The sequence below is a fragment of the Colias philodice genome, chromosome 9, assembly GCF_061535455.1.
Source record: "Colias philodice isolate Cphi_HAF_F1 chromosome 9, ilColPhil1 Martin Lab GWU primary, whole genome shotgun sequence".
Taxonomy (NCBI): domain Eukaryota; kingdom Metazoa; phylum Arthropoda; class Insecta; order Lepidoptera; family Pieridae; genus Colias; species Colias philodice.
The window spans coordinates 2663280-2688364 of NC_143094.1; the positions used below are offsets into that span (position 1 = coordinate 2663280).

At 33.0% G+C, this 25085-nt stretch overlaps 3 protein-coding genes across 3 annotated transcripts; 2 read left to right on the plus strand and 1 right to left on the minus strand.

Moving 5' to 3' along the window:
* The first annotated feature begins 291 nt into the window (after positions 1 to 291).
* LOC149485691 (CD63 antigen-like) lies at positions 292 to 11956 on the plus strand. The gene is made up of 5 exons (XM_089698956.1): positions 292 to 535; positions 5057 to 5245; positions 8485 to 8655; positions 9219 to 9476; positions 11378 to 11956. Exons 1-5 carry the CDS (start codon positions 461 to 463, stop codon positions 11555 to 11557), a joined length of 873 nt encoding a protein of 290 aa, XP_089555082.1. The 5' UTR covers positions 292 to 460; the 3' UTR covers positions 11558 to 11956.
* A 2775-nt stretch (positions 11957 to 14731) lies between these two features.
* On the plus strand, positions 14732 to 21939 carry LOC149485692 (CD63 antigen-like). Its single transcript, XM_089698710.1, has 5 exons — positions 14732 to 14860; positions 18845 to 19045; positions 19341 to 19502; positions 20341 to 20589; positions 21473 to 21939. The coding sequence occupies exons 1-5, from the start codon at positions 14750 to 14752 to the stop codon at positions 21647 to 21649; spliced, it is 900 nt and encodes a 299-aa protein (XP_089554836.1). The 5' UTR covers positions 14732 to 14749; the 3' UTR covers positions 21650 to 21939.
* Positions 21940 to 22368: 429 nt separating this feature from the next.
* LOC149485693 (alpha-ketoglutarate-dependent dioxygenase alkB homolog 4) lies at positions 22369 to 24199 on the minus strand. Its single transcript, XM_089698957.1, has 2 exons — positions 23297 to 24199; positions 22369 to 22643 (listed from the first exon to the last, which is right to left on the minus strand). The coding sequence occupies exons 1-2, from the start codon at positions 24043 to 24045 to the stop codon at positions 22424 to 22426; spliced, it is 969 nt and encodes a 322-aa protein (XP_089555083.1). The 5' UTR covers positions 24046 to 24199; the 3' UTR covers positions 22369 to 22423.
* Between the last annotated feature and the right edge of the window lie 886 nt (positions 24200 to 25085).

Sequence of the window (25085 nt, forward strand, 5' to 3'; positions counted from 1 at the left end):
TCTTATATTCAAATTTCAAAGACGGCCTGAAATTCTAATCTAACTAGATAATTCCACCTTGAGATACAAAAGTAGGTCGACATGAAACGTAGTGAAAAGATAACACGATTTACAGAAAGTGGCAACAAAACCGCGCAATTCAAATTTAAAAAAGTAACATTCGAATTTTTTATCTGTATCAATCATAGACAATGAGGTTCTATAAAACTTATAACCAAGGTAGTGCGGGTATTTTGTGACGTCACGGCCAATTAAAACGTTCCAATCAACACTAGAGCCAATAATGTTCAGTAATTTGCATGACGCCATACGAGCCCGCCTGAACGCTGAAAGAAACAAGTTTTCATGGCATTTGTGTTTTGTCGACTCGCAGTACGAACGTTCGATACCTTGATAACGTAGATAAGACTTAAATCGTTCAGTATTGTGTTGAATTTCGTTTCGTGCTATTGTTTCAAGCATGGCGCAGAATAATCTAGAAGTTGGGATAAAGTGCATAAAGTATATGCTGCTGTGTGTTACAGCAATATTTGTGGTGAGTTTAAATTTTATTGCGTTGTTGAATTATCTATTTAATTATCTGTGTAATCTTCAAGTGGCTGAATAGCGTACAAAAGTGTTAATTACCTTAACAAATTTCCCATAAATGTGCCTTTATCTAAAACTGAATACGAAAACTCCTTATCAGCTTTAAAATTGTTTGTTTCTTGTACAAATGTGTCAGTATTTATTTTTAAAGGTGAAAGAGGGTGAAAGAGATTAAATTTAGTATGAGAATCAGTTGCGATTATTACACCTGCAATGACAAAACACATAAAAAATTCCCAGGGTCAATTGTTATCAATATCAACTGAACGTCATAATAATGTACCTACATACCTAACTTATATTTACAAACTAAGTGAGGGGAAGTCCCCTAAGTTACCTGGATTTTTTTGTATTTGATTTGAAAATGAAGGGATATAGAGGTGCAATAAAAACATTATGATGACGTCATTCGTTATCTCTGCTTATCACTGTTTTACTTACACCTTACATATTACCTACACCTTATTTAGTGAAACTTTTATCATTTGATAGTCCCCTTTTTCACAAAGAGGGATAAATACGAGGGATTAACAAGCTTTCAGATATTTTATTTGTACATAATATTCTTTCTTTATTTAAAAAAATGGCTTGTATGTACACGTGTAGGTACTTAAGTGTGACTGATTTAATAAATAATACGCATAATAAAACCACAATAAAACGATTAATCTTTAATTTGCAAAAAATGTATTTAGTTTTATGAAATGTGAATAGCTTGATAATACAAAATAATAAGGATATGGATGAAATCATGAAAAATGAATGTAATCGTTTGAAAAACTTTTTGAGAGAAGCGAGAGCGAAAGGCTTTCGTTAAAATATGTATTACTCACTACTTTTTAGAAATTTAGACTAATGTGTAATTCCAGACAAAAATTTATCATTGCGCCAATTTTCATCGAATTTTATTCTACCTTTTGCGTGTTTGAACAACGCAACGATCGTAAATTTTTTACCATTTTATTATTCGTAGGATTTATCTATGTGACTAATGAACAAAGTATTATAATATATTATCAAGAAATCGCTGATAGACTTAATAACAACCGGTAAGACTGTTAACTTAATTAAAATACACCACAGTATTCATTAATACATTAGAGAACGATATGCATTTCTCATGAATAAGTAATTAGAACCAAGATCTAAGAATACAGAAGGAAGATAAGTAAGTACCTATACATAAAAATGTCTGTGCATTAAAGATATTTGTAAAAAATCGCGCCACAATCCCTATTAGAGCAACAAAATCTATAACCACAGAACACAGAAACTATTAACCATTGCAGTTTTTATCTGTATCTGTTTTTATCTAATGTCTATTCAGTTATGATTAAAGTACTGCTTAAGATCAAACGTGAAATAAACGATACATTAACATGTTATACATGCAAATTTTTACATATATGTCGGTCACAAATACGCAGTGTAGGTCTATATTCGCAAATATTTTTTCTTTACGTAAGGGCAAACATTCGTACTTACATTGTACAAAGGTTTCCACGCAAGTTCGTGGTTCGGGTTACGGTCGCAGTCGCGCAAAAAAATAACAGTAAGACAACAGATACATAGTATAATACTATACTAGGTAAGACTAAGAATTACTCTTATAAGTCACTTAAACGTGCCTTAAATAGTGTAAACAAACGCTAATGAGACTGAATGTAACCTTGTGAAGTATTAGCCTGATGCATTTTATTTTATGATAAACAGATTGGTGTGATATCAGAGTCAGACTGATTCTTTATATTATTAGTTTCTAGTTAATGCTATGTAACTAGGTACGTTACTAATATGGTTTCATTCTAATAAGAGCGAAATTACTTCAAGATTTCATATAGGTAACTGGCGGAAAGTAATCCGTATCTAATCAAAATCATATTGTATTGATAGACGTTCTTTTTTCAGAGTGGGTACATAAAGATATATTAAAAAAAATGTGTGCATGTACTATTGTACACACGTAAGAAGTGAAACTTCTTTATGACCTTATTTTTTAAAAAATAATTTACTATACAGAAATACGTCGAATCACGCGTGGTAAGGATAAGAAAAAGATGGCGCGTAACGGAAAAATGTCACGCGTAACGAAAAAATGTTACACTAAATTTTTTTCCACCCCGATAAAGAAGTTTCACTTAAAAAATAGGATTATTCCTATTATCAGTAAATTCCATAGGTACCCTTTCATTATGTTAGAAATTTCTTTAATTTAATTTATTGTTGATAAGGTAAATTAGAAGAACAAGTTTCACAATTTTATTTCCTCGTTATCAGTGATAAAATGAGCAATTCAAACAAATCATTAGTAAAGTACATACCGTTTCTTTACAACAAACAAGGTCGTGCAATGAAAAGGTTTGAAAAACACGATAGGAAGTGAAGAATCGATTTGAAAAAACCTTTGTTTTACTATAGGTTTTTTTTATAGAATGCAATTGACTACGAGCTGCTGGTTGGTGAAATGGTGACGTATGTGTTACCAATGTTGATTATGATGATCAGTGATAAATGCCATTTTACAGTAAATGGATTATAGAATAGGAATCTGTTAGCTGTGACTGTCTGAATCTCAATAACCTAGGGATTAGGTACATTAGAAATATATAAGTACTAGCAAACCCGGCGAACTCCGTTTCGCCACCAGAGACACTTTTTCTTTGCTATAAACCTCACGGAGCCCGAGACCTTTCCTACGAATGCAAAACCGTGGAAATCGGTTCGTGCGTTCTGGAGTTATATTATAGAGTCAGGAAGGAAAACTCGACTTATTTTTATATAGTAGAAGATATATAAGTTTTTTATTACAGCCGAAATACTTCCTGGATCAGTCAGGTCACGTTTATTAGATACTAGCTTACCGCCCGCGGCTTGACCCGCTTTGTCTAAAACCTAATAAATTATATACTAAAACTTGTATACGAAGTATATTATTATTAGTCTGTGCTAAAACCTTCCTCTTGAATCACTCTATCTATTAAAAAAAACCGCATCAAAATCCGTTGCGTAGTTTTAAAGATTTAAGCATACAAAGGGACATAGGGACAGAGAAAGCGACTTTGTTTTATACATACTATGTAGTGATAGTGTTATGTAGGTAAAATATCATGTTTTTTTCGAGTTTAATTACTAGTTTTAATGCTCAAAGTTAAAGCTAGAAATGTGTTGCAACATAGTGCAATTTGTTAAAAATTTCTAAATTCCTACTCTAACAATATTAACCCGAAAAAAATTCTCTGGCTGTAAAAAACGTCCTAAAACTTTTCTGAAATCTCCAGACTTCATCATTCTTATAAAGTCTAATGAGGCGAACATTATACCGTATACGGTGTGTAAAATCAATAACAATATGTGAGACCGCATAACCACTGTCCTTGCCAGCACGGCAAGGTCACTCAACTTGTCACGATACGTATTGTGTTGCAGGTTTTAAAGACAGAGATTAAATAGAGTAACTAATGTTATCTAAGACAGAATGTTCTTGAGAAGGATTATAAAATGTCTGAATGCAGCTAGAGATTCTGCGAACATTGTGTTGAAGTGAAACTTCATTAGGCGCGTTGACAGTAACAAGGTTGCGTCATAGCAATGCCGCCACGTCATGGATTAAGGGGACGATTTTGGTATCTTTGAATCTTGCCAAAGAAGTTTCACTTCTGACACGTGTGTTCAGCACACACGCTCTTTTTTGCATATTTATGTTTGATATTGTGCAATAGTTTGGCAGCCCTTTGTTGTGTTTTAGAAAGCTTTACATATTCATTGCCTATCCCTATCTATAATCTTACTGCAGTACGTAGGTAAAATTTATGAGAGACTAAATTCAGTTTGTGGAAGCATTTGCTTTTATGTTCCTACTTATTATTTTATTAGAACTGTAATAAATCAAACAACATAAGGGAACTTGACCCAATATGCAATTATTAAATCGGTCATCAATTGATAGTATTTATGATGAATAAGGATATAATATAGGTACCTAGCTAATATTAATTGGATATAAATTGTTATAAATAATTGTAAAGATCCATGTACCTGTACAAATTCTTAAACGTTCTTAATTAGTCACTTGGTGCAAAATAACGTGAAGCTATCAGCTTCAGAGTAGGTACCTTTTTTATAAAGCGCAGAAAGCCACGTATGACGTAACACCACAGTGATTATTTCTTGTAATAACTTATTCAAAGGAGGAGATTCTATGTCCACTCTACACTTTTTTGTACTTGCTGTCATTGCAGGGTTCTTCTTTCTTGGTCACGGATGAATTCTACACATACCCGTGGCCCTGTCGCTGATGCGGCTTGACGGAACACAGTGGGGTTTTGGTCGGTAGGAATCCGACATAACCCACGGCCTCTTCCCCGGAGGCCGTGGGTATCTATGCAAGATTTCCCCACTAAAAAAAAAAAAAAAAAGGGTTCTTCTTTCTTCGTCTTTTTACTTCTAATATAATTCCTATATGTTCCAGCTAACCTCAGCGCTCATAATCTCCGTGGGCACAACGATCTACGCGATATACTACGATGTGTCGTTCTTCCTGTACGACCAGATGTTTTCGCCGGCCACCTTCATCATCGTGATCGGTGTTATCATGCTGTTTGTCTCCCTGTTTGGGTGCATTGGCGCTTTGAAGGAGAGCACGTGTTTAGTTAACATTGTGAGTACATTTTTATACTATAATAACTCTGGCCCTCGTGTCGTTGCCAAAGCACTCACTCTGTTGTAACTCTGTCTGACTGTCTGTTACTCAATCACGCCTAAACTACAGAAACAATTTGCATGAAATTTGGTATGGAGATATTTTGATACCCGAGAAAGGACATAGGCTACCTTTTATTACGAATTATGTACCACGGGCGAAGCCGGGGCGGACCTCTAGTTATCTATAAATGCGAAAGTAACTCTGTCTGTCTGTCTGTTACTCAATCACGCCTAAACTACTGAACCAATTTGCATGAAATTTGGTATGGAAATATTTTGATACCCGAGAAAGGACATAGGCTACCTTTTATTGCGAAATATGTACCACTGGCGAAGCCGGGGCGGTCCTCTAGTTTACCATAATTTTCTCCGTTATAACGTGTAGGAATGACATACACACTATCTATTATATTCTAAGTGTCTATTATATAATAGTGGATTATGGCCTGTACTCTCATATCTCTCATACCCGTTACCCAGCAGTGGGAACGTATCCGTAAACGCTGATGATGAAAATTTATGTTCATTTGTAGTAAGGAAAGCACGGATTAGCTATTTTCCTTCAGTAGCATTTTAAATGAACCTGTAGGGTAAAAATCTGAATACTTTTCTTTCCTTAGATACAATAATTAGGTAGATATGTGAAATAATATTAAATAATGACTCAGTGCGCACGGTCGATGGCAGTACCGAGACTATATCATCGAGCTGACTCAATAGAATATAAACATAGCATGGGCCGTAACCCCATGCATTTCATATCAATTCAATATCGACATTATGTTGTACACCATAGAGTACATAACAACTACTCTGTTATAATTCTCTCACATATGTATAATGTGAATGCAGAAAGTGCAAGGTTCAATCCTAAACCTTAGAAATCAAAGTATGAAAAAAATATTTATCATCTTCTATGAAATGTTAAAGGAAAATCCTACATAATTATGTAGAAGTAGGTAAATAGCCAATAGGTTTGTCACCATTAAGCTACTATTCATTTCAATAATAGTCGTCATTTTCTATACAAATATTATAAAGAGGAAAGGTTTGATTTTTTGTTTGTTTGTTTGTATGAATTGAATAGGCTCCGAAACTACTTGGCAGATTTGAAAAATTCTTTCACTGTTGGAAAGCTACATCATTTCTGAGTGACATAGGCTAGGTTTTATCCCGGAAATCCCACGGGAACGGGAACTATGCGGGTTTTTTTTTGAAAACGCGGGCGAAGCCGCAGGCGGAAAGCTAGTCGTTCATAAAGTGTGGCTTAAAAACGTAAAATAGAAAAAATCTATGTCCCATTTGCAATATTGAACAAAATGTTTTCATAAAACATAGTGCTATCAATGTTTCACCTTTCCTGAAATCAGAGATAAGCGTATAATCAATAGATAACACCTGACTCACATACACTTTTGTGTTGTGTTCATGTATATTGTAAATTGGTACGTCCAAGTTTAATAAATAATTTTATTCCTTTGTTATTATCGTAATACCATGTTTAAATGCTTTCTTCGCAATTTAGTCTACAGACAATCATGTACGATATAAAATTTAAAGATAAAAATGCTAGTACTTACTTACAGCTACGTAGAAAGTTCTTTTACTTTTGTTATGATATTGGATATAATTAATTACATATATTCATTTAAACAATGATTCCTTGTTAACAAAACACATTTATATAGGTACCTATAGGTATTTTATCAACGTCATCTAGTGCGGAATTTAAAGTAAAGTAACAATTGCTTTGAACGAATATGAATTATTTTAGAAGGGTACTTAATTATTAAGGTCTAAAACTTAAATACACAGAACAGTAAAAACAAACTTGAATACGAAAAACTTGGAATATAAAATAAATTCGATTAAATTAAGGTGGAAAAATTAAACCAAGGAATAATTAGTTGAATTTTAAAGCATTTTTAAAGAAAAGATAAAATTCGATCACGAGGCGGAAAATCGAATCCCGTTCTCAAAAATTTCTCATTTATAAAACACTAGCTAAAACACTGGCTCCGCCGCGGCGTCTTTCCAAACTATACAAGGCCAGTACGCAACGGTGTGAAACTAATCACGTATAGTTTGGAAATAACTTTTTTACAAAGTTCTTCCAATCTATACAACAGCAGTACGCAAATACTTGCAAATACTCGCGTATACTTTGTAGTGAAGTAAGTAAGAATATAGCGCTCCAAAACATACAGCGCCAGTACGCATGCGGACTAATCGTGTTTGTTTCGGAGTAAGCGCGGCGTCTCTCCATTGCTCGCGTTTATATTATTGTATTGCTGTTTTGAAATCTATTATTAAAATGCATGTGTATTGTGTATATAATGTTGCGTACTGATCGTATATTTTTTGTATCGAGGATGCTTGTGTCTTCGTTCCCGACTATACTGCACGACTTACAATTGACAATAGTGCTAAAATGTAAGAATCTAATAAGTCCAGAAGAAGACGGTTGCGAGGCGACGGAGTCCGCTTCACGGGGCTCCTATTTTTGTGTAGTTAAAAAAAACACGAACCTAACCTAACCCATAGGTAACCCTTATATCTGTTACCTATTTATTTTTCTAAGCTTACCTAATAATATTTTTATTCCATATTTTACTGAATCAATCAAGAAGAATAAAAGTAGATAGATATAGCTGTACAAGTCTTTGATTGCCTATATATTTATTATTTCGCTCAAGCGTAAGTGGTGTTAGCTATATTTAGTTATACATATTTTGCGTACTGATCGTGTATAGTTTGGAAAGAAGAAGCAAGCATCTGCTTTACAAAGTATACACGATCAGTACGCAAAATTCGTGTATATATTGTAATAACAAACTTAAAAACAGCATTACAAAGTATACACGAGCAGTTTCCTATGGTTGCGTTCAGCTGGCTATGTATAGTTTGGAAATACGCTCCGCCGCGCTCCGCTCCGGTTACGAAGTAACTATTCTCTAATCTGTGGCTCCGGTCTTAGCGTAATGATATATGTATAGCATATAGCCACATATTGTAATACTGTGATATAGCCTTCCTCGATAAATGGGCTATCTAACACTGAAAGAATTTTTCCAATCGGACCAGTAGTTCCTGAGATTAGCGCGTTCAAACAAACAAACAAACTCTTCAGCTCTATAATATTTTAATATAGACTTGAATGCTCAACACAAAGTTCTTACAAATCGTAATTTTCAGTTCGCAGTAATCCTCAGTCTGGTGCTTGTATTGGAATTGGCAGCTGCGATCGCTGCGTACACCCTTCGTTCTCAAGTCACAGGCATGCTCGATGAGAACCTTCGAGAGACAATGCCGTACTATTACAGCAATGCTGAAGTCGCTGGCAGCTTCGACTTCATTCAGAGCAGAGTGAGTGTATAATGTAAATAAAATAAATTAAATAAAAGTTAAAAGTTGGTATTAAATACTGTTAGTCTTCAGTCATGCAGAGAAAATTTGCGGTCACATTTATTGTTGAAATGGGAATTTCATGAATTAATTTAAGTGATAGGTATGTTGTAGCGATCTTGTTAACAAATTAATTAAAAGTTTGTTAGTAGGTGCATAAAGTTTTGACTGAGGAATCATAAAAAAGTTAAATTGATAGGTATATACGCAAATAAATGTATCAGTGAAATTTAAAGATTCTTCAGTTGATGAGTTGAGGTGTGGAAAACGACAAATCTTTTAATTTTATTTTACCCTTTTTTAGCCGCACTACATTTTGTCAACTCAATTTATAAAAAACAGGCAGAGCTTCGCTTCTGTTGGTTTTAGCGTTATGATATATAGCCTTCGATAAATGGGCTATCTAACAAAGAATTTTTCAAATCAAACCAGTAGTTCCTGAGATTAGCGTGTTCAAACAAACAAATTCTTTTTAATATTAGTGTGACTGCTAGTAAATGGATAAATTAATAATAAAATTTCAGCTAAACTGCTGCGGTGTGGACAGCTATCTAGACTGGAACGAGGTCCACAACGCGCCCGCCAACGAGGGCATCGCGGTGTCCAACTTCACAGTCCCTTACAGCTGTTGTGCGCAAACCCGTACACAAATTGTAGGCGAGCTGGAGGTGGAGGAGTGCGAGAAGCTGTACGCTAATGGATGTCTTCCCAGGATCACGTACTTGGTGTACCAAAGTGCGGGATTGTTGGGCGCTGGCGCTATGACTATTGCGTTCATTCAGGTTTGTATTGGTAGTAAGATGCTTCTTGTGAGTAGTGGTGTAGGAGTGCGAGAAGCTATAAGACAATGTATGTCTTCCAAGGAATACGTAATAATAATTGGTGTAGGTAATTTAAGAGCGTTAGAGCGTTTTCACATTATCCGATCCGATATCGGATATCGGAAGCCGATAGCCGATATCCGATATCGGAGGGAAGTAAAATGTATGAAATATGTACCTGTCTTTCACATTGTCCGGTCCGATATCGGATATCGGAGCCGACACCGATATTCCCAGTGGCTATCGGACGATAATGTTCAGTGTTGCCAACTCAATTTTCAAAAAGGCAGTATACCAACAGCAAAAAAGCACTAGTTTGTGTATTTTCAGTCAGGGCGCTCAATCTTTAAAAAAATTATTTGCTTTTAACCTTTCTATTAAAGATTTTATTTTATTAAGAAAACACACATTTAAGTATTTATAGGCATTTAAAATACGATTTATACGGCAGGTATTTTTATTTGCCGTATTAAAATATACGGCAATTGGCTGAACTGAATGAAGTAAACAAAAATATATTGCGTTCTTAAATTCAAATATCTATCTTCGAAAACATTAGTGTCTATCATCTTTATTTTATCTCATTCTGCCTCGCTCCTACTCCTACTCGGATGTTGGTTGTGCTGTTTATTGTATTGTTGTCATTGAGTGCTTTGTTTTTAACCGACTTCAAAAAAAGGAGGAGATTTCACACCGATTTTATTTTTATTTTAAATTTACAACAAAGAATACAAAGTTTGAAAACTCTTAATTCTAAAATAATTGCTTATGACAATAAAATAATTTATGTATCTTGACTTAGAGGAAATTACAACAATCATATTACAAATATATTTGAACGAGTGACAATATTATTTTAGGATATTACAGTGTAATAAGAAAAAGAAAAGAAAATGTGAACAAAGATTGTATCACTTAATAAATTTATCATAGGTACTACGTCATGAACTTTTATAAATGTATGTTTTGAAAAAATGACTTAATGACTAGGTACGTCTTGCTAAAAATACATTTAATAGATTTTGAAAGGTATTTACTAATATGTATTACTAAAACTATTAACTAATACTAGGTTGTAGTAGGTATTGATATAAATTTATTTAATTTATAATGTGTTAACATAAGTATATTATGTTATACAAATGACCGATATCAAAACTATTTAGTAAATAGCACATCTAAATAATATGCAGTAATTTGTGATATCAAATCTTTTATTACATTTTACTTTTCTTTTTTGAAGTTGTTTTTCTTTATCGTAGTTATTTTTAATGTACAAGTACAACTATGATATAACATTTGATTTTTTATTAATTATACCTTTTTTTATCAACTGGCAATTTAGTTTAGTTTTCTCTAAAAATTTCTGGCAACACTCATGATGATATCGGAACGATTTTATCGGACAATGTGAAAGGGCAAATTGTATCCGATATCGGATATCGGCTATCGGCGTCCGATATCCGATATCGGATCGGATAATGTGAAAACGCTCTAAGAGCACGGGACTCTTGAGCGCTGACGCTATACCTAACCATTGCGTTCATCCTGATAGAATTTAATTGTGAAATGTGAATACAATCATTATTATAAGAATAATATTTTGAATAGCAAAATTAGAAAAAGGTTATCATAAATTATCATGATAAGTAAATTAAAATGACAGAAAGTGTTACTAATAAATAACTCACAATCGCTTTTGAAAGCCATCTTCACTATTGTTTATAAATAAATATTTTCAATTTTCTTTGAAATGGATGTGACTAAATATTAATCAGCTACAATATTCTATTAACAAGGCCAACAAATTTCTATTTAATACACCTATTTATTTAATTTCTCATTTTTAATCTTTTTCCCAGGTAATCGGCATAGTGTTCTCATTCTCGCTGGCCAGTTCTATCCGCAAAGCGAAGTCAGAGCGCGAACGCCGCCGCTGGGAGATTCAAGAGCGTATGATCAACGCCTACACTTCTCTGAATCCGGACACTGAAAAGAAACCAGTTGTCTATGTCCCGTTCCACGGACAAACCACGGCATAGACATTTTTAATCTGTGATTTATTTTTGCCAAATAGTTTCCCGCCAAACGGGATCAGCACATTGTAAAGCACAGTCTACGTTCTAACATCAGTATTTTATTTAAAGGTTATTTTTTTTACGAAATTGGAAGAAAGAAGAAAGAAAGAAAATACATTTATTTTAATGTCTTGCCGCACAGGAAAAATTGCAGAAATAAATCATGTTATAATGAAGTATCTATTTAAGTTTTTAATAATATAAGTATAAATGTGGTTAGATACATAGTACATATAATAATTGAGCTATAAACCCAAAGAAATAGAAATTCAAAAGTATAAGCTCTATGATTCTTTTAATATTATATTTATATTTTAATGTATTTTATTGTAAAATTAATCTAAGGAATAAAGCCATTTAAATTTTATAAACTATTCTCTTTTCATTTCTTCCCATATTTCCTTTTTCTCCCTTTTAAAATTTTATAAAAATTCCGTAGGTATTCAGCAAAATATATTTTAATAAAACAAAATAAATACCTACCTAAGTATAGGAAAAAAAAGTAGCATAAAATAATATGTGAATTTTAGATAGTTGTTATAAGTATCGTTAAAAGATTAGCGTCAACCTTCTAGTAGATGTAAAATACAATAAAAAAATATATATGGTATTTTAAGTTTGTGGCAAAGAAAATAAAAAACAATAGGTATTTTTTTGATAGTCATATCCTTTCATATCATTATTATCAATTTTCCTTAAGTAATACCACAGATTATATAATACTATAATAGGAAATACCAAAATTATGTAAACCTGCCAACCTACGTAACTAGTATATATTTTGTTTTACTATATGTAGAGCAAATTTACCAAAATAAATAAATAAGATCAATAAATGAATAAGAAGTATTGTTCAATGTAGGGAAATTATTGAAAGTGATATATGAAAAAATATGTCATCGCTCGTCAATCTATAAAAAGTGCTGTGTTTGATAACATTTCAGCGGATTATAATAGATAAGAACGATAAACCGTAGGTATCACAGAGATAATGTCCTATATCAGAAAGTACATAACATGTTGGAAACAAAAGCAAAAATATGTAAATGTAGCACATATTATAAGTGTGTACCTATGTCGCCGTCATCTGTTAGAATTTGCTATTTGATTGAATGATTAGCGCGTTCATTGAATGACGCCATTCAAATGAATGACTAGGCCGAACGTTAACAAGCGTCAACAACTTGGCGAATTGTTTTTTTCTTATTCAATGAACGCACTAGTAATTCTATCAAATAGCAGATTCAACCAGATAACTGCGACATGTAGTAAGAGATGTTCTAAATTAAGATGATTTGAAGATAAATTGTTACTCAAATCTTAATGAAATCTCTATTTTATATTGTACTAGCTTCCGCCCACGACTTTGTACGTACATCCCCCGTTCCCGCAATAATTTCGGGAAATCCTTTCTTAGCGGATGCCTACGTCCTAACATCTACCTGCATGCTAAATTTCAGCCCGATACGTCCAGTGGTTTGGGCTGTGCGTTGATAGATCACTATATCAGTCACCTTTGAGTTTTATAAATATAGATGACAACATCAAGTAGTTCCTTAGAACTTTTCTGAAAAGCAAGTACTATTGTGTACAAAATAGTCGGTCATCGCATTCGATTTGACTCTAAAGATATAGGTACATACTTAATACTTATTAACGTATTAATTGCGCTTATCTTTGAGTCAGATCAAAAATTTTTTGGAAGGATGACTTGATGTTCGAGTATAGGTGACGTAAACTACATACCTAGTATAAAACAAAAGTCGCTTTCTCTGTCCCTCTATGTCCCTGTGACACTATATTGTATGCTTAAATCTTTAAAACGACGCAAAATATTTTGATGCGGTTTTTTTATATAGATAGAGTGATTCAAGCGCAAGGTTTTAGTATATATAGTCTGTCCACTATAAGAATTGCTTTTTGACAGCTCGACGGGTGATACCAGAAGTGATGTTCAAAAGATTATCGATTGTGATACCATTTCAATTATAAATTAAAAATATTATCATAAATCGAATCAGGTACGTAAATAATAATTACAACGTAAACGTACTAATAAGATATGTAATAATAAGACCACATATCTATGCATTGTATGTTAAAACTAAACTAAACTAATATTTTATTATTTATTGGTTTCTATCTTACAATTGGGTTGTCTTTACGTTTAAATTATATAACATAATAGAAGAGTTTTTCTGCATCGGATATATTTTACAGAGTATTTCTATCGATTATTATAATCTATCGACCCATCATTGAATAATTCTGTGTAGACATCACTAAGTGGGCGGGACCTGTCCATGAAGAACGATAATTATTTGTATGACATTTTAACATAGACAATACAATCCTTCATAGGCGTGAAGCTGTCAAAAAGCAAATAATATAATGGACAGAGTATAATTTATTAGGTTTTAGACAAAGCGGGTGAAGTCACGGGCTAGCTAGGAATTATATATATAGGTATTTAACCAACTCCTTTGGCGGACAGATTTAATTCAAGCTTTGCACACTTATTGTAGACCGGTGACAATACAATAATTTAATAAGGTTGTCTTTATTTGTTTTTTAGTTTTTTTATAAACAATATTTAAGGCTTTTATGTTAGAGCCACGAACTTTGCCCCAGCAAATGCTCGTATGGTTGTGGGGGTATTTGAGTCAGGCATTTTAATAATGATTTTGCGGTTTTGACATTGTGGTAACTGACTAGCTTAGCCCTGTTCTTAACCCTGTGGTTGTGACATAGGTTGTCTTCATGGCTCATGCATCCCTGTGTTCAAGCGGAACAGTATAATATAGTTTTATTTTAATGAGGGTCAAAGGTAATTGATATGTTTTTCATACCTTAAAGAAAATAATAAAAAAGCTAAGGAATAATGAGAAAATAACAGAAAGTTGCGCAATTTTGTGTAAAATGATGAGTTTTTAATCAATCTACAGACAGATAATTATCTAACTGTATTATTTGTACATACACCAATAATAGTTTAAATACGTAAGTTTATGGGTTTTTTCTGCTAATCATTCACAATGTTAATATGTAAATCTATTGTTATCCGAAAACTTTATCAAATCATCACCTTATCAGTTCAGTTTTAGCCATTTAACAATCAGTATACTAGAGTGCGTGAAGCAGAGCGTATACTACAAAATGACTGTGGCCACAGCTGGTACACAAAATATGAAATTCAACAAAACAGAGTCGGAATACAACATGAAATCCATACGGTTTCTACTGCTGACTATCACTACTATGTTTATTGTAAGTAGTTATTTTAGCACATGAATGGAAGTGTGACTTCGTTTATGTAAATAGTTAATAAGAAGTTAATAATTTAATTAAAAACTAACTATATCGTGTAATTTAATTCAATTTTTTTTTTCATTCTAAAAAAAATATCTCATTTTCTTCAATTTAGAAATTGCATGTGCAAGTAGGTATATTATCTTGTGGGCCTATCTACCTATATATGGAGTAGTTGTCGCTCGTTAGTCGTTACATACTCATTTGAATTAGTTACTTTTATTATCATTTATTTACTTGAGAATTTATTTACAGATGAACATCTGTCATAAATTAATGACTTTTTAATTTCATAATCGAGTATCTTTATTGCATATCCACTTTTGTTTGATCAATCAATTATTAAGACATTATCTAGATCTATTTGATTGTTTATTTACAAAGGATCTATCGAGAATAATAGTATCCGGTCGATAAAATATTAAAATACTATAATAACCATTGCCTGAAAACAAAAACCTAAACTCCACATGCGTTTAGTACCTATACTGTATATTTTTCTATTTGGCAATTGAATTTGAATTTGAATTGAAAAATTCATATAAATGCTAAACATTATATCAATTAAGTAATGAAACTTTATCAACAATTCTATTAAACTGTTAAGCAAAATATACAAGTCATGTATAATCTCTTATCTCTTTCATTTTGATGCCATGGAAGTTTTCATTTCAAACTAGATGACAATATAGACTACAAGCCCGCATAGGACAAAAATATGGGTCAAATGAACCACCAGGGGACATATCTAGAACGATAGCAGAGCAAAAAATAATAAGATTCATCACTATGCCGTCACTTGTAAGCTGTCCAACTGAGTGCAGATGAGAATTGAAAAGTACAGGTAGACTCGGTAAATTTTGGTCATATATTTTTGTACGGCATTCTTAACCATCGATAGATCCATTAAAAATAATAAGAAACCGCTCAGTGCCGTACAAAAATGGTGGTCCACCAAGTCGGAATTTTTATTTAATTTCCGAGAGTTACCGGGGGTAAATTTGGTCATTTGACCATGTACGGCATCTGTGTCATACTATTGCTATACTGCTTTTAATCCATTATTCCGCAACGCCGTACAAAAATCATGGGGACAAGGGGAAAAAATCGAGAGTTGCAATCCCCTCTCTTTCCCCACTCCACGGGGTCATTTGACTAAGTACGGCTTCGGTTCCAAAACATTATCTAGCACTCAAAAGTACTATTAAAAGCAATGCCGTCAAAAAATAATTGTTCTTTTAAATGTATACCAATAATCATCTTAATTTCATCGAATTCTTGATATAAAGATCTGTAAGGTCATTTGACCCTGTACGGGAACTTTTTTTTAACATGATATTGTAAAATTCAATTGTTGTATAGTATTGCCGTTCAAAAGAAACCGTTCTAAAAAAAGTTATAGAGAAATGCAAAACCAGAAATTTTGTTAAAGTTTAAACATCGTAGATTAATGAAATATAATAGTTTTCTACACTTTATCCGTTGTTTTAAATAGTATTAACATAGATAAATTAGGAAAAAACGATGCCGTACATTTTTGTGCAGACCACATCTTTTAGGCTGATGAAAGCGACGAAAGCTACAATTTTAAGGGTGCTTTATGGCCATTTGATACAGTACGGCATTAACATATTTTTACCCAACTACGGCAAAGCAAAAGGAGGGTTATGGTTGTTTACAGGTCATGTATGTATGTTCATCTATTCCCTCGTAACTTCTAAACTACTTATCAGAATTCGACAAATGACATATCATTAGAAGCGTCTGAATTGTTCACTGGATAACCAGCAACCAGCTAGCTAAAGGCCATATGGGGTTTCACAAAATCTAATGTGGCGCCCTCTAGCGGACAAAACATAAAAAAATAAAGTTAAGATAAATATGCAGTATTTGGTATCATTTGAAAGCGCTTTACTTGTACATTTTGAATATGTATATATTACTAGCATTTGCTTGTGACTTTACCTGTATTCATGGACTGATTGCATATAATTCACATCTTTTCGTTCATAGCTTTTTTTATTAGTTCATCAATTTAACGGAGTCCGACTTTCCAAGGTGATAATTAACCACCTCGAGCTTCTTAATATTAATGTATATTTATTATAAAAATATAAAGCAAACATTTCGTTATATGGATTTTTTTCTTTTTCAGATTTTTCCCCTTTGAACCAACGAAAATGTACGGCACATGAAAAAATATTATCTATGCATAAAATACTTTAAAAATAAATTTATTTCGTGTTGTGTCAAATGACCCCCTGGAGTGGGGAAAGAGAGGGGATTATAACTCTCGATTTTTTCCCCTTGTCCCCATGATTTTTGTACGGCGTTGCGGAATAATGGATTAAAAGCAGTATAGCAATAGTATGACACAGATGCCGTACATGGTCAAATGACCAAATTTACCCCCGGTAACTCTCGGAAATTAAATAAAAATTCCGACTTGGTGGACCACCATTTTTGTACGGCACTGAGCGGTTTCTTATTATTTTTAATGTATCTATCGATGGTTAAGAATGCCGTACAAAAATATATGACCAAAATTTACCGAGTCTACCTGTACTTTTCAATTCTCATCTGCACTCAGTTGGACAGCTTACAAGTGACGGCATAGTGATGAATCTTATTATTTTTTGCTCTGCTATCGTTCTAGATATGTCCCCTGGTGGTTCATTTGACCCATATTTTTGTCCTATGCGGGCTTGTAGTCTAATATAGATAAGGGTTTTATACAAACAGTTTACTGATGCTATTTAATATCCGTCGCAATTATGGATACACTAGCTTTTCGGCCGCGGCTTTGCCCGCGTTTTCAAAGAAAACAAAATCCACATGGTTCCCGTTCCCGTGGGATTTCCCGGATAACACCTATCCTATGGGTTATCCAAGTTACCCTCTATATGTGTGCTAAATTTCATTGCAATCGGTTCTGTAATATTTGCGTGCAAGAGTAACAAACATACACACATACACATACATCCATCCTCACAAATTTCGCATTTATAATAATTTTAGTAGGATAGGATAGGAAAAGATGTATTTTTCTTACGGTTCATTTACATCAAACGAACATAGAGCTAGAGCAAGAGTATTCATTCCTAAAGGATTCATTCGTGATCTTTTAGTGTAAACGAAAACTCGTATTCAGTGTTGTTCACTAGGTATTAGAACACTAAAGAATGCTCTACGCCTGTTTACACTAAAATATTGAAGTGAAAACTTCTTTAGCGGCGTTGAGCACTTTTTCTGTAATGGGTATAAAATCTTAAACTCGCGTCAGGACACGTGACCTGATCGAAAAAGCGTAAGACGGATGGATAATTAAATCAAGTTTTCACTTCTGCCGGCACTCCCTTAGTGCAACCCGTCTTTTTTTTGACATAGCGGGGTTAGAATGAGCATTCGCTCCTTTGATGTAAATGCACCGTTACTTGATAGATAAACGGCTAAATGAATGTTGTCATTTGATGAATATAAATAAATCATTAACGTGTGCATTAAAATTTTTATTAGAAATAGTAAATTAGCATGTAACGATGTTTATAGATAACATAATAAACCAAAAATCTTAGAGAGAAGAACAAACACTTAACTCAAATGACAAGAAAAACAGAATGGTACTTAGTAGAGAAATTATTTTAATGGTTATTCCTCGCTCTTATGTTTTTGTTTAAATACAGAGCATTACCTATCAACTAATTTGCTACGTAGGTAAAAGTGAGTTTAAAGATTAATATTAGGTATGGGATATAATATCTATATGTTATAAAGTAAATTGAGAGGAACTCTAATATGTATAAGAATATAGCCGAATGTATGTAATTATTTCGCCAATGAAAAATTGTTTAATTTGTTTAATGTTTTGAAATCCATAAAAAACCATTTGTAGCATGAGTCTAATAACATATTAACATTTTTTGTAATGCCTCTATTTTTCAGATAATAGCCGGTTTGATGATAGTACTGGGTATCACAGTATACACGCATTATCACCATTTCACGTTTTTCTATGAAGCCGCTAAAAGTGGCAGGTTTCTGACTCCCTCGTTGATGTGCGTCCTGTTTGGGATGATGCTCTTCATCATCACACTGTTCGGTTTCTTTGGAAGCCTGAAGCAGAGCACATGCTTGGTTAATTTGGTAAGTCAGCGCCTAATAGGTATGTGTATGTTGTTTGTCATGGCATAGTTTAAATATTGCGTCTTTGTTATTTAAATATAAATAGGTAGGTAGGAAAAAAAATCATATCAATATAGGTAGTTACTGTTAAAAAAATAAATGGCACTAGGAAATTTGACACCTTTTTCACACCTTGAAATTGAAATTTTAAGCGTAATCTTTATAACGTCAGAATTTCGTAAAGTAATATCACAGTTTCGTAAAGTAATATTTAAAAATGTCTGGATGATTTTGCTGATGTATATTTCGTTTTCAGTATGCGTTTTTCCTGTTCCTGATGGTGATTTTAAAACTGGTGCTTGTAATAATGTCGTTCACATTGAGTGCAGACAAACTATTGAATTATGTGAGTGTGCCCGTCGAAGATTACGTCAACGACCCCGAAATTAAAGTGGAAATTGATATTTTACAAAATACGGTAAGTGTACAAATTCCATATTTAAAGATAAGTATTAAGTAGGTTAATTATTCAATTGGCTTTCGGTTATGTTTGGTAATTTTCTAGATAGCTTTTCACCCATGGCTATATGATACCGCGTGAAAGGACTGTTTCTGTTCCATCAAAATTGTTTTAGTGGTTATGGACTGAAAGGGAAACAGAATAATTATTACCTATAGTATTTTATAGTATGAGTAGGTAATGTTTTATTTTACGCGTTATTCAGAATTTGTCACAGATTTGTGATAACGTATCCCAGATTTTTTTTTCGCGTAAAGTAAAAAATAATGCACAAAATTATTTGCATATAATATTATGACTTATGAAGCACCCCTCAGACATTTCAGCCAGCATAATAAAAAAAAAAAACATATTTTGTTTCTTTCAGTCAACCTACCTATGTTTCTACTTTCTTTATATTTTGAGACTATTTACTGTGCCTATATTAAGTATTTGTATGCAATTTATACTCTTTTACGTTTCAATTGACGTTTTACCATTACATTTATGCTTCAAATGTTTAAAAGGAAACAATTATTTAGAACTAGCTTTTCGCCCGCGGCTTCGTCCGCGTTTTCAAATAAAAACCCGTTCCCGTAGGATTTCCGGGATAAAACCTATCCTATGTCCTTTCTCGGATATCAAAATATCTCTATACCAAATTTCATGCAAATTGGTTCAGTAGTTCAGGCGTGATTGAGTAACAGACAGACAGACAGAGTTACTTTCGCATTTATAATATTAGTATGGATTTAAAGATGTAAATCGGATATAATATCGGATATAATCGGATATCTAATCTTCACTTTGATTTCAGCTGAACTGTTGCGGCAGTGTATCCTACCGCGATTATGCTGGCATGAACTTCACCAGCGAAGACTCCACTGTTATAATAGCCAGCGCGTATGCCGACTCTGTGGTGGTCCCTGCGACGTGCTGCGTCACCACGGGCGAGGTGTATTGCACTAGGCTGAGAGCTTCAGGGTGCAAATCCGCCTTGGTCAACATGCTTATTCAGAATTCTAGTGTGATCGGTGTTTTGGGAGTGTCTGTCACTTTTATACAGGTAAGGATGTTTCTTATCATTTTTGAAGTGAAAACTTCTTTAGCGGCGTTGAGCACTTTTTCTGTAATGGGTATAAAATCTTAAACTCGCGTCAGGACACGTGACCTGATTGAAAAAGCGTAAGACGGATGGATATCACACATGCTCAACGTTAATAATCAAGTTTTCACTTCTGCCGGCACTCCCGGAGTGCAACCCGTCTTTTTTTTTGTTTTCGCTTATTTGGGCTGTGGAAGTAGGTAAGTTATTTTATTAGTGTGAGTTGGTTTTGTCCTAAATGGAAATGTAATGAAATTTCGTTATTTAAAATGAATGTAATAAGTTAAATAAAGTAAGTTAAGAATGATAGGTAGGTACTAGTAGTTTCTGTGATCTGTGGTAGGTACTAAGTTAAAAAAATGGATACTCATTTTGTTTTCCAAAATTCCACAGCGAACGGCTCTACAAAATGTAGATCATCAATTAAATTCGTCGCTATCGGAATAAATAATGATGTTATCAGTAGATAGGTACCTACCTAATTGTGAAATTGTAGAAGTAACACAAACAAACTTTTTATTATAGAGTGATAGTCGTAGGGATTTGCAAATTGCAATAAATATTAATATGAACTACTTATAATATATTATTAGTGAGGATTAAAAAATTAAAATATGGATTAGATAATATTTTTTTTAAGTTAATCTTATTGCTCATGATACCTAGTAGGTACATAGTTAGGTACCTACGTAAAAAATGTAAATTTGTTACCATTTAGCATAAGCCTAGTAATTGACCTCGTACTCATGCTCGTATAACATAAATAGGGACCAATATTTTTAGTGGCCTCATCATTTTGTATAAATATCTAATAATTTTATGTTATTATTTTTGTACATTATAGATCCTCGGTATCATCTTTGCGCTTCTCTTAGCTCGCTGCATCCGAAAAATGAAAAGCGAAAGGGCTTTAATGCTATGGACAATCAAAGAACAGATGATTATGGCGCGAAAAACGGAGGACAGCACTTGTGATAATAACACAGTCTATATTGCCCAACCTGACTCAAGCACGGCATAGACCATAGATAATAAATCAGAAATATATAAATCTGTGTATAAATCACATTGCACACCGTGTGCACACTTTAATTATAATAGCAAGCAAGCAACAGTTATGCTAATTATTATTATCCGTTTTTCGACTTTTTCGTGTGGATTCATTGTATATTTTATTGATTCTAGTTCAGTATTATATTATCTGTGTAGATGTTATTAATAACTTTCAATGTGGTTCAATCAGGCCTTTCAGGCTCAATCGATTAGTAACTCAATGATCTATAATAATAAATTCATCATTATGAAAATATGATAATAGTCATGTTTTATTGTTTAATATACTATTGTATTAATCATTGTATTATAAATATATTTTATACAACTTTTTTCTTGTCTTACATTCATTTCGCTATATTTTATGACCTATTCATTTTATAATCGCATTAATAAAAAAAAATAAGGCGATATTTTGTACCTAGAAAAAATAAAAGAAATTGGACAGCTTTTTTTATAATTTATATTTATAAAAAAGCCTACTAGGCCGCGCGCCATCTCTTATTAAGTTTACACAGTTAACAATGAATAATTTGTCTAAAATTAACAAATTATTCAATAATGAAAGTAAGATATTGACATAGTAAAATAATAATATTGTATGAAATTAATAAGAAATAAAACAAATTCTTTTATTACAAAACTAGTAAGAAATAAAACAAATTCTTTTATTACAAAATTTCTATTCAGGTAAACATAAATAATTAAATAGTATTGCTTAATCAATCAATTATTCAAGTCTTCAATCAATTATTTGGTTCTTATATCTCGATCTGTGATCCCAAAACTGTTTGGCTTTATTTCTTATTTCATCTCCGATGATTTTGTGTGAGCCGTTAGGCATGTATGGGGGAGTGAACTCTCTATAGGCTATGCATACTCTTCTTTCTTTTATATCCTCTCTTAGAACACAATGTTCCCAATGGTATCTTGGTTCTCCATACAACACGGTCAAGGAACGCCTGTAAAAGAAAATAGTTTAAAATTACTTGTACAGTATAATGTATTAGCTGTGAAAAGCAAGAGTTTAAAGTGGAAAAAAACACTTGAAAACAACATGTGAAAATGATAATTACAAATATTTAAATAATTTTAATGATCAAACATAGTATTTAATATTTATATTATTACTAGTGGTCCGCCCGTGGTCCGCCCCGGCTTCGCCCGAGGAACCTACATGTTTAAACTATCCTATCTCTCAAGTTGGATCGAACTGCAAATGGTGTGCGAATTTTATTATAATCGGTTAAGTGGTTTAGGAGTCCATTGAGGACAAACATTGTGACACGAGATTTATATATATTAAGATTAGTCCCTATTACATGTCATTTCACAACAATCTAATTTAATAATATGTACAGAAAAAGTAATTTTGTTATTTTAGTTTGGTGGTAAATACACAAACTTATTCATTTTTACTAAATACAGTCTTAGTCTTTTATGGTTCCTTCTCATATTTTGTATCTCTAATATATTGAGAAACTTTGCACAACTTTATTGCCTTCAATATCAAAATGTTTCATTGAATGTTTCAATGTCAGAGATAGTTTTTTATAGTAGAAGCGATGTATTTACATAATTTGATATTGCACAACATTATGAAGTGATCACTTACCGAACTAAAGGTATCCTTACAATTGCATCACTATTGATGACTGGTCTACATGATTCCAACATATTTTCATTGTTCTTAAACTCTAAATCTATATAACCATTAGGTTGCACCAGCCGTGGAAATTCTTCAGCAGACAATAAGTTATATTTATTTTTATCACCTTTATATAAAGTCATGGTCAAAGCAGTGTCCGATAAACAGTTCACAGTCACAACCCTCTCTCCCCAGATCCAACAATCATCTATGTGTGGATCTATTGACGCACCTGTGATTGGATTATATTCCAAAGAACATTGTTCTATAACTTTGTAGCCTTTCAATAGTTCAATTGTTTCGAATCTGTCTTGCAAATATTTAGAGAATTGCGGGAAGCCGTCAAAATTACCTGGTACTATTCTTTTCTTTTTAAAATTTGTTTTTGGTCCAAAATTCTGCTTTCGCCGGCCACTTTGTGATACATCCCAAGGTACTTCATCAATTGCTTTCATTAGTTCATTTTCTTCGTCTTCCGATATAAAATCTAATTGTATAAACACTCCCGGAAAACTCAATGATTCGCCTCTATGATTTGGATGTTCTTTATACGAATCGATATCCCATCCAGGCCAAGCTTTACAACAATAAGGGCAATACACATAACCTCTTGTTTTGTCTAGTGTTATTGTTGGCTTAAATTCTGCAGCACCGTACTTAGTTTCACAAACTAAACAGGTTCGACAACCTTTGCAGCCGCACGGTCGAGGCTTCATTATGTATTTTGATTATATTTACTCAATAATTTATATAAACTGTTCTTTGAAAGAGAACAACATGACTAAGTACGTTTTTCATTCAAAATAATATTTTATAAAACTATTAACTAACTATAAAATCATGAAATATCTAATATGATATGACATTATGACATTAATGACAATTGACATTCAGGATTTGATTTGACAAATTAATGACAAAAAACATATAGCTGACAGCTGTCGCCTGTCAAAAAGACAGAGTACTTTTTTCTGCTGCTTAGCGGTGACAGATTTTTGAGTGTGTTGTTAGATGCGGTCAGATGCGGTTATAATTTTTCCCTATTTACTATTTTTAATTATTTACTTTATTTTTTGAATTATCAATGTCACGAGATAAATTACATAATATGTAAAAGGATCTTGAATTAATTGTTAGATAATTTCTGCATCCGTTGGTTCATAGCACACATATAACTTCGTTACTTAATTTAGCTACTCAAGTAAGGACATACATACATGATACGAAGCTTCTCATTTCTAAATGAGCTTCTAAATTTAGTGAAGTGTAAACGCATTACCTGGACTATGCCTCATTCCTTTCTTTGATCGAGACTATTTTTCGTGGCAAAAGATAAAAAGCTTAAATTATGTGAATAATTAGAAGGAGGACTTAATTTATATTAAATAAATGGGAAACGTAAATCATAGGAAGGCGGAATGCTCTCCACCAAAGTAGGTAAGTATGTTATGCAAAACCTTAATGTTTTCCATTGAGATAATATTACTACGTATGGAGACGATACCGCCTACACCACTTATGTTCCGCTCAACCACATAATGTTCTGTGCGCTCAACATAGGTCAAAATATGGCCTCACTGCACTCAGTCGTTTTAGCGCGATGGTCACGACTCACGTTCATGTCTTGTTTGTTTTAAAATTTAAAGCAAAAAACCAAGAAACTCATTACATATGCCCTCGAGTGTGTTGCGATATTGCACTAATAATTCAAGTAATGCGGCAAAGTGCAAAGAAATAACTTTTCATCGGTAATTAA

Coding starts and splice junctions, on each gene's coding strand:
- LOC149485691 (XM_089698956.1), top strand. CDS start 461: ATGGCGCAGAATAATCTAGAAGTTGGGATAAAGTGCATAAAGTATATG. Junction 5,246..8,484: donor GCACGTGTTTAGTTAACATT/GTGAGTACATTT, acceptor CGTAATTTTCAG/TTCGCAGTAATCCTCAGTCT. Junction 9,477..11,377: donor TGACTATTGCGTTCATTCAG/GTTTGTATTGGT, acceptor TCTTTTTCCCAG/GTAATCGGCATAGTGTTCTC.
- LOC149485692 (XM_089698710.1), top strand. CDS start 14,750: ATGACTGTGGCCACAGCTGGTACACAAAATATGAAATTCAACAAAACA. Junction 14,861..18,844: donor CTATCACTACTATGTTTATT/GTAAGTAGTTAT, acceptor TCTATTTTTCAG/ATAATAGCCGGTTTGATGAT. Junction 19,503..20,340: donor TTGATATTTTACAAAATACG/GTAAGTGTACAA, acceptor CTTTGATTTCAG/CTGAACTGTTGCGGCAGTGT.
- LOC149485693 (XM_089698957.1), bottom strand. CDS start 24,045: ATGAAGCCTCGACCGTGCGGCTGCAAAGGTTGTCGAACCTGTTTAGTT. Junction 22,644..23,296: donor GTAAGGATACCTTTAGTTCG/GTAAGTGATCAC, acceptor TTTCTTTTACAG/GCGTTCCTTGACCGTGTTGT.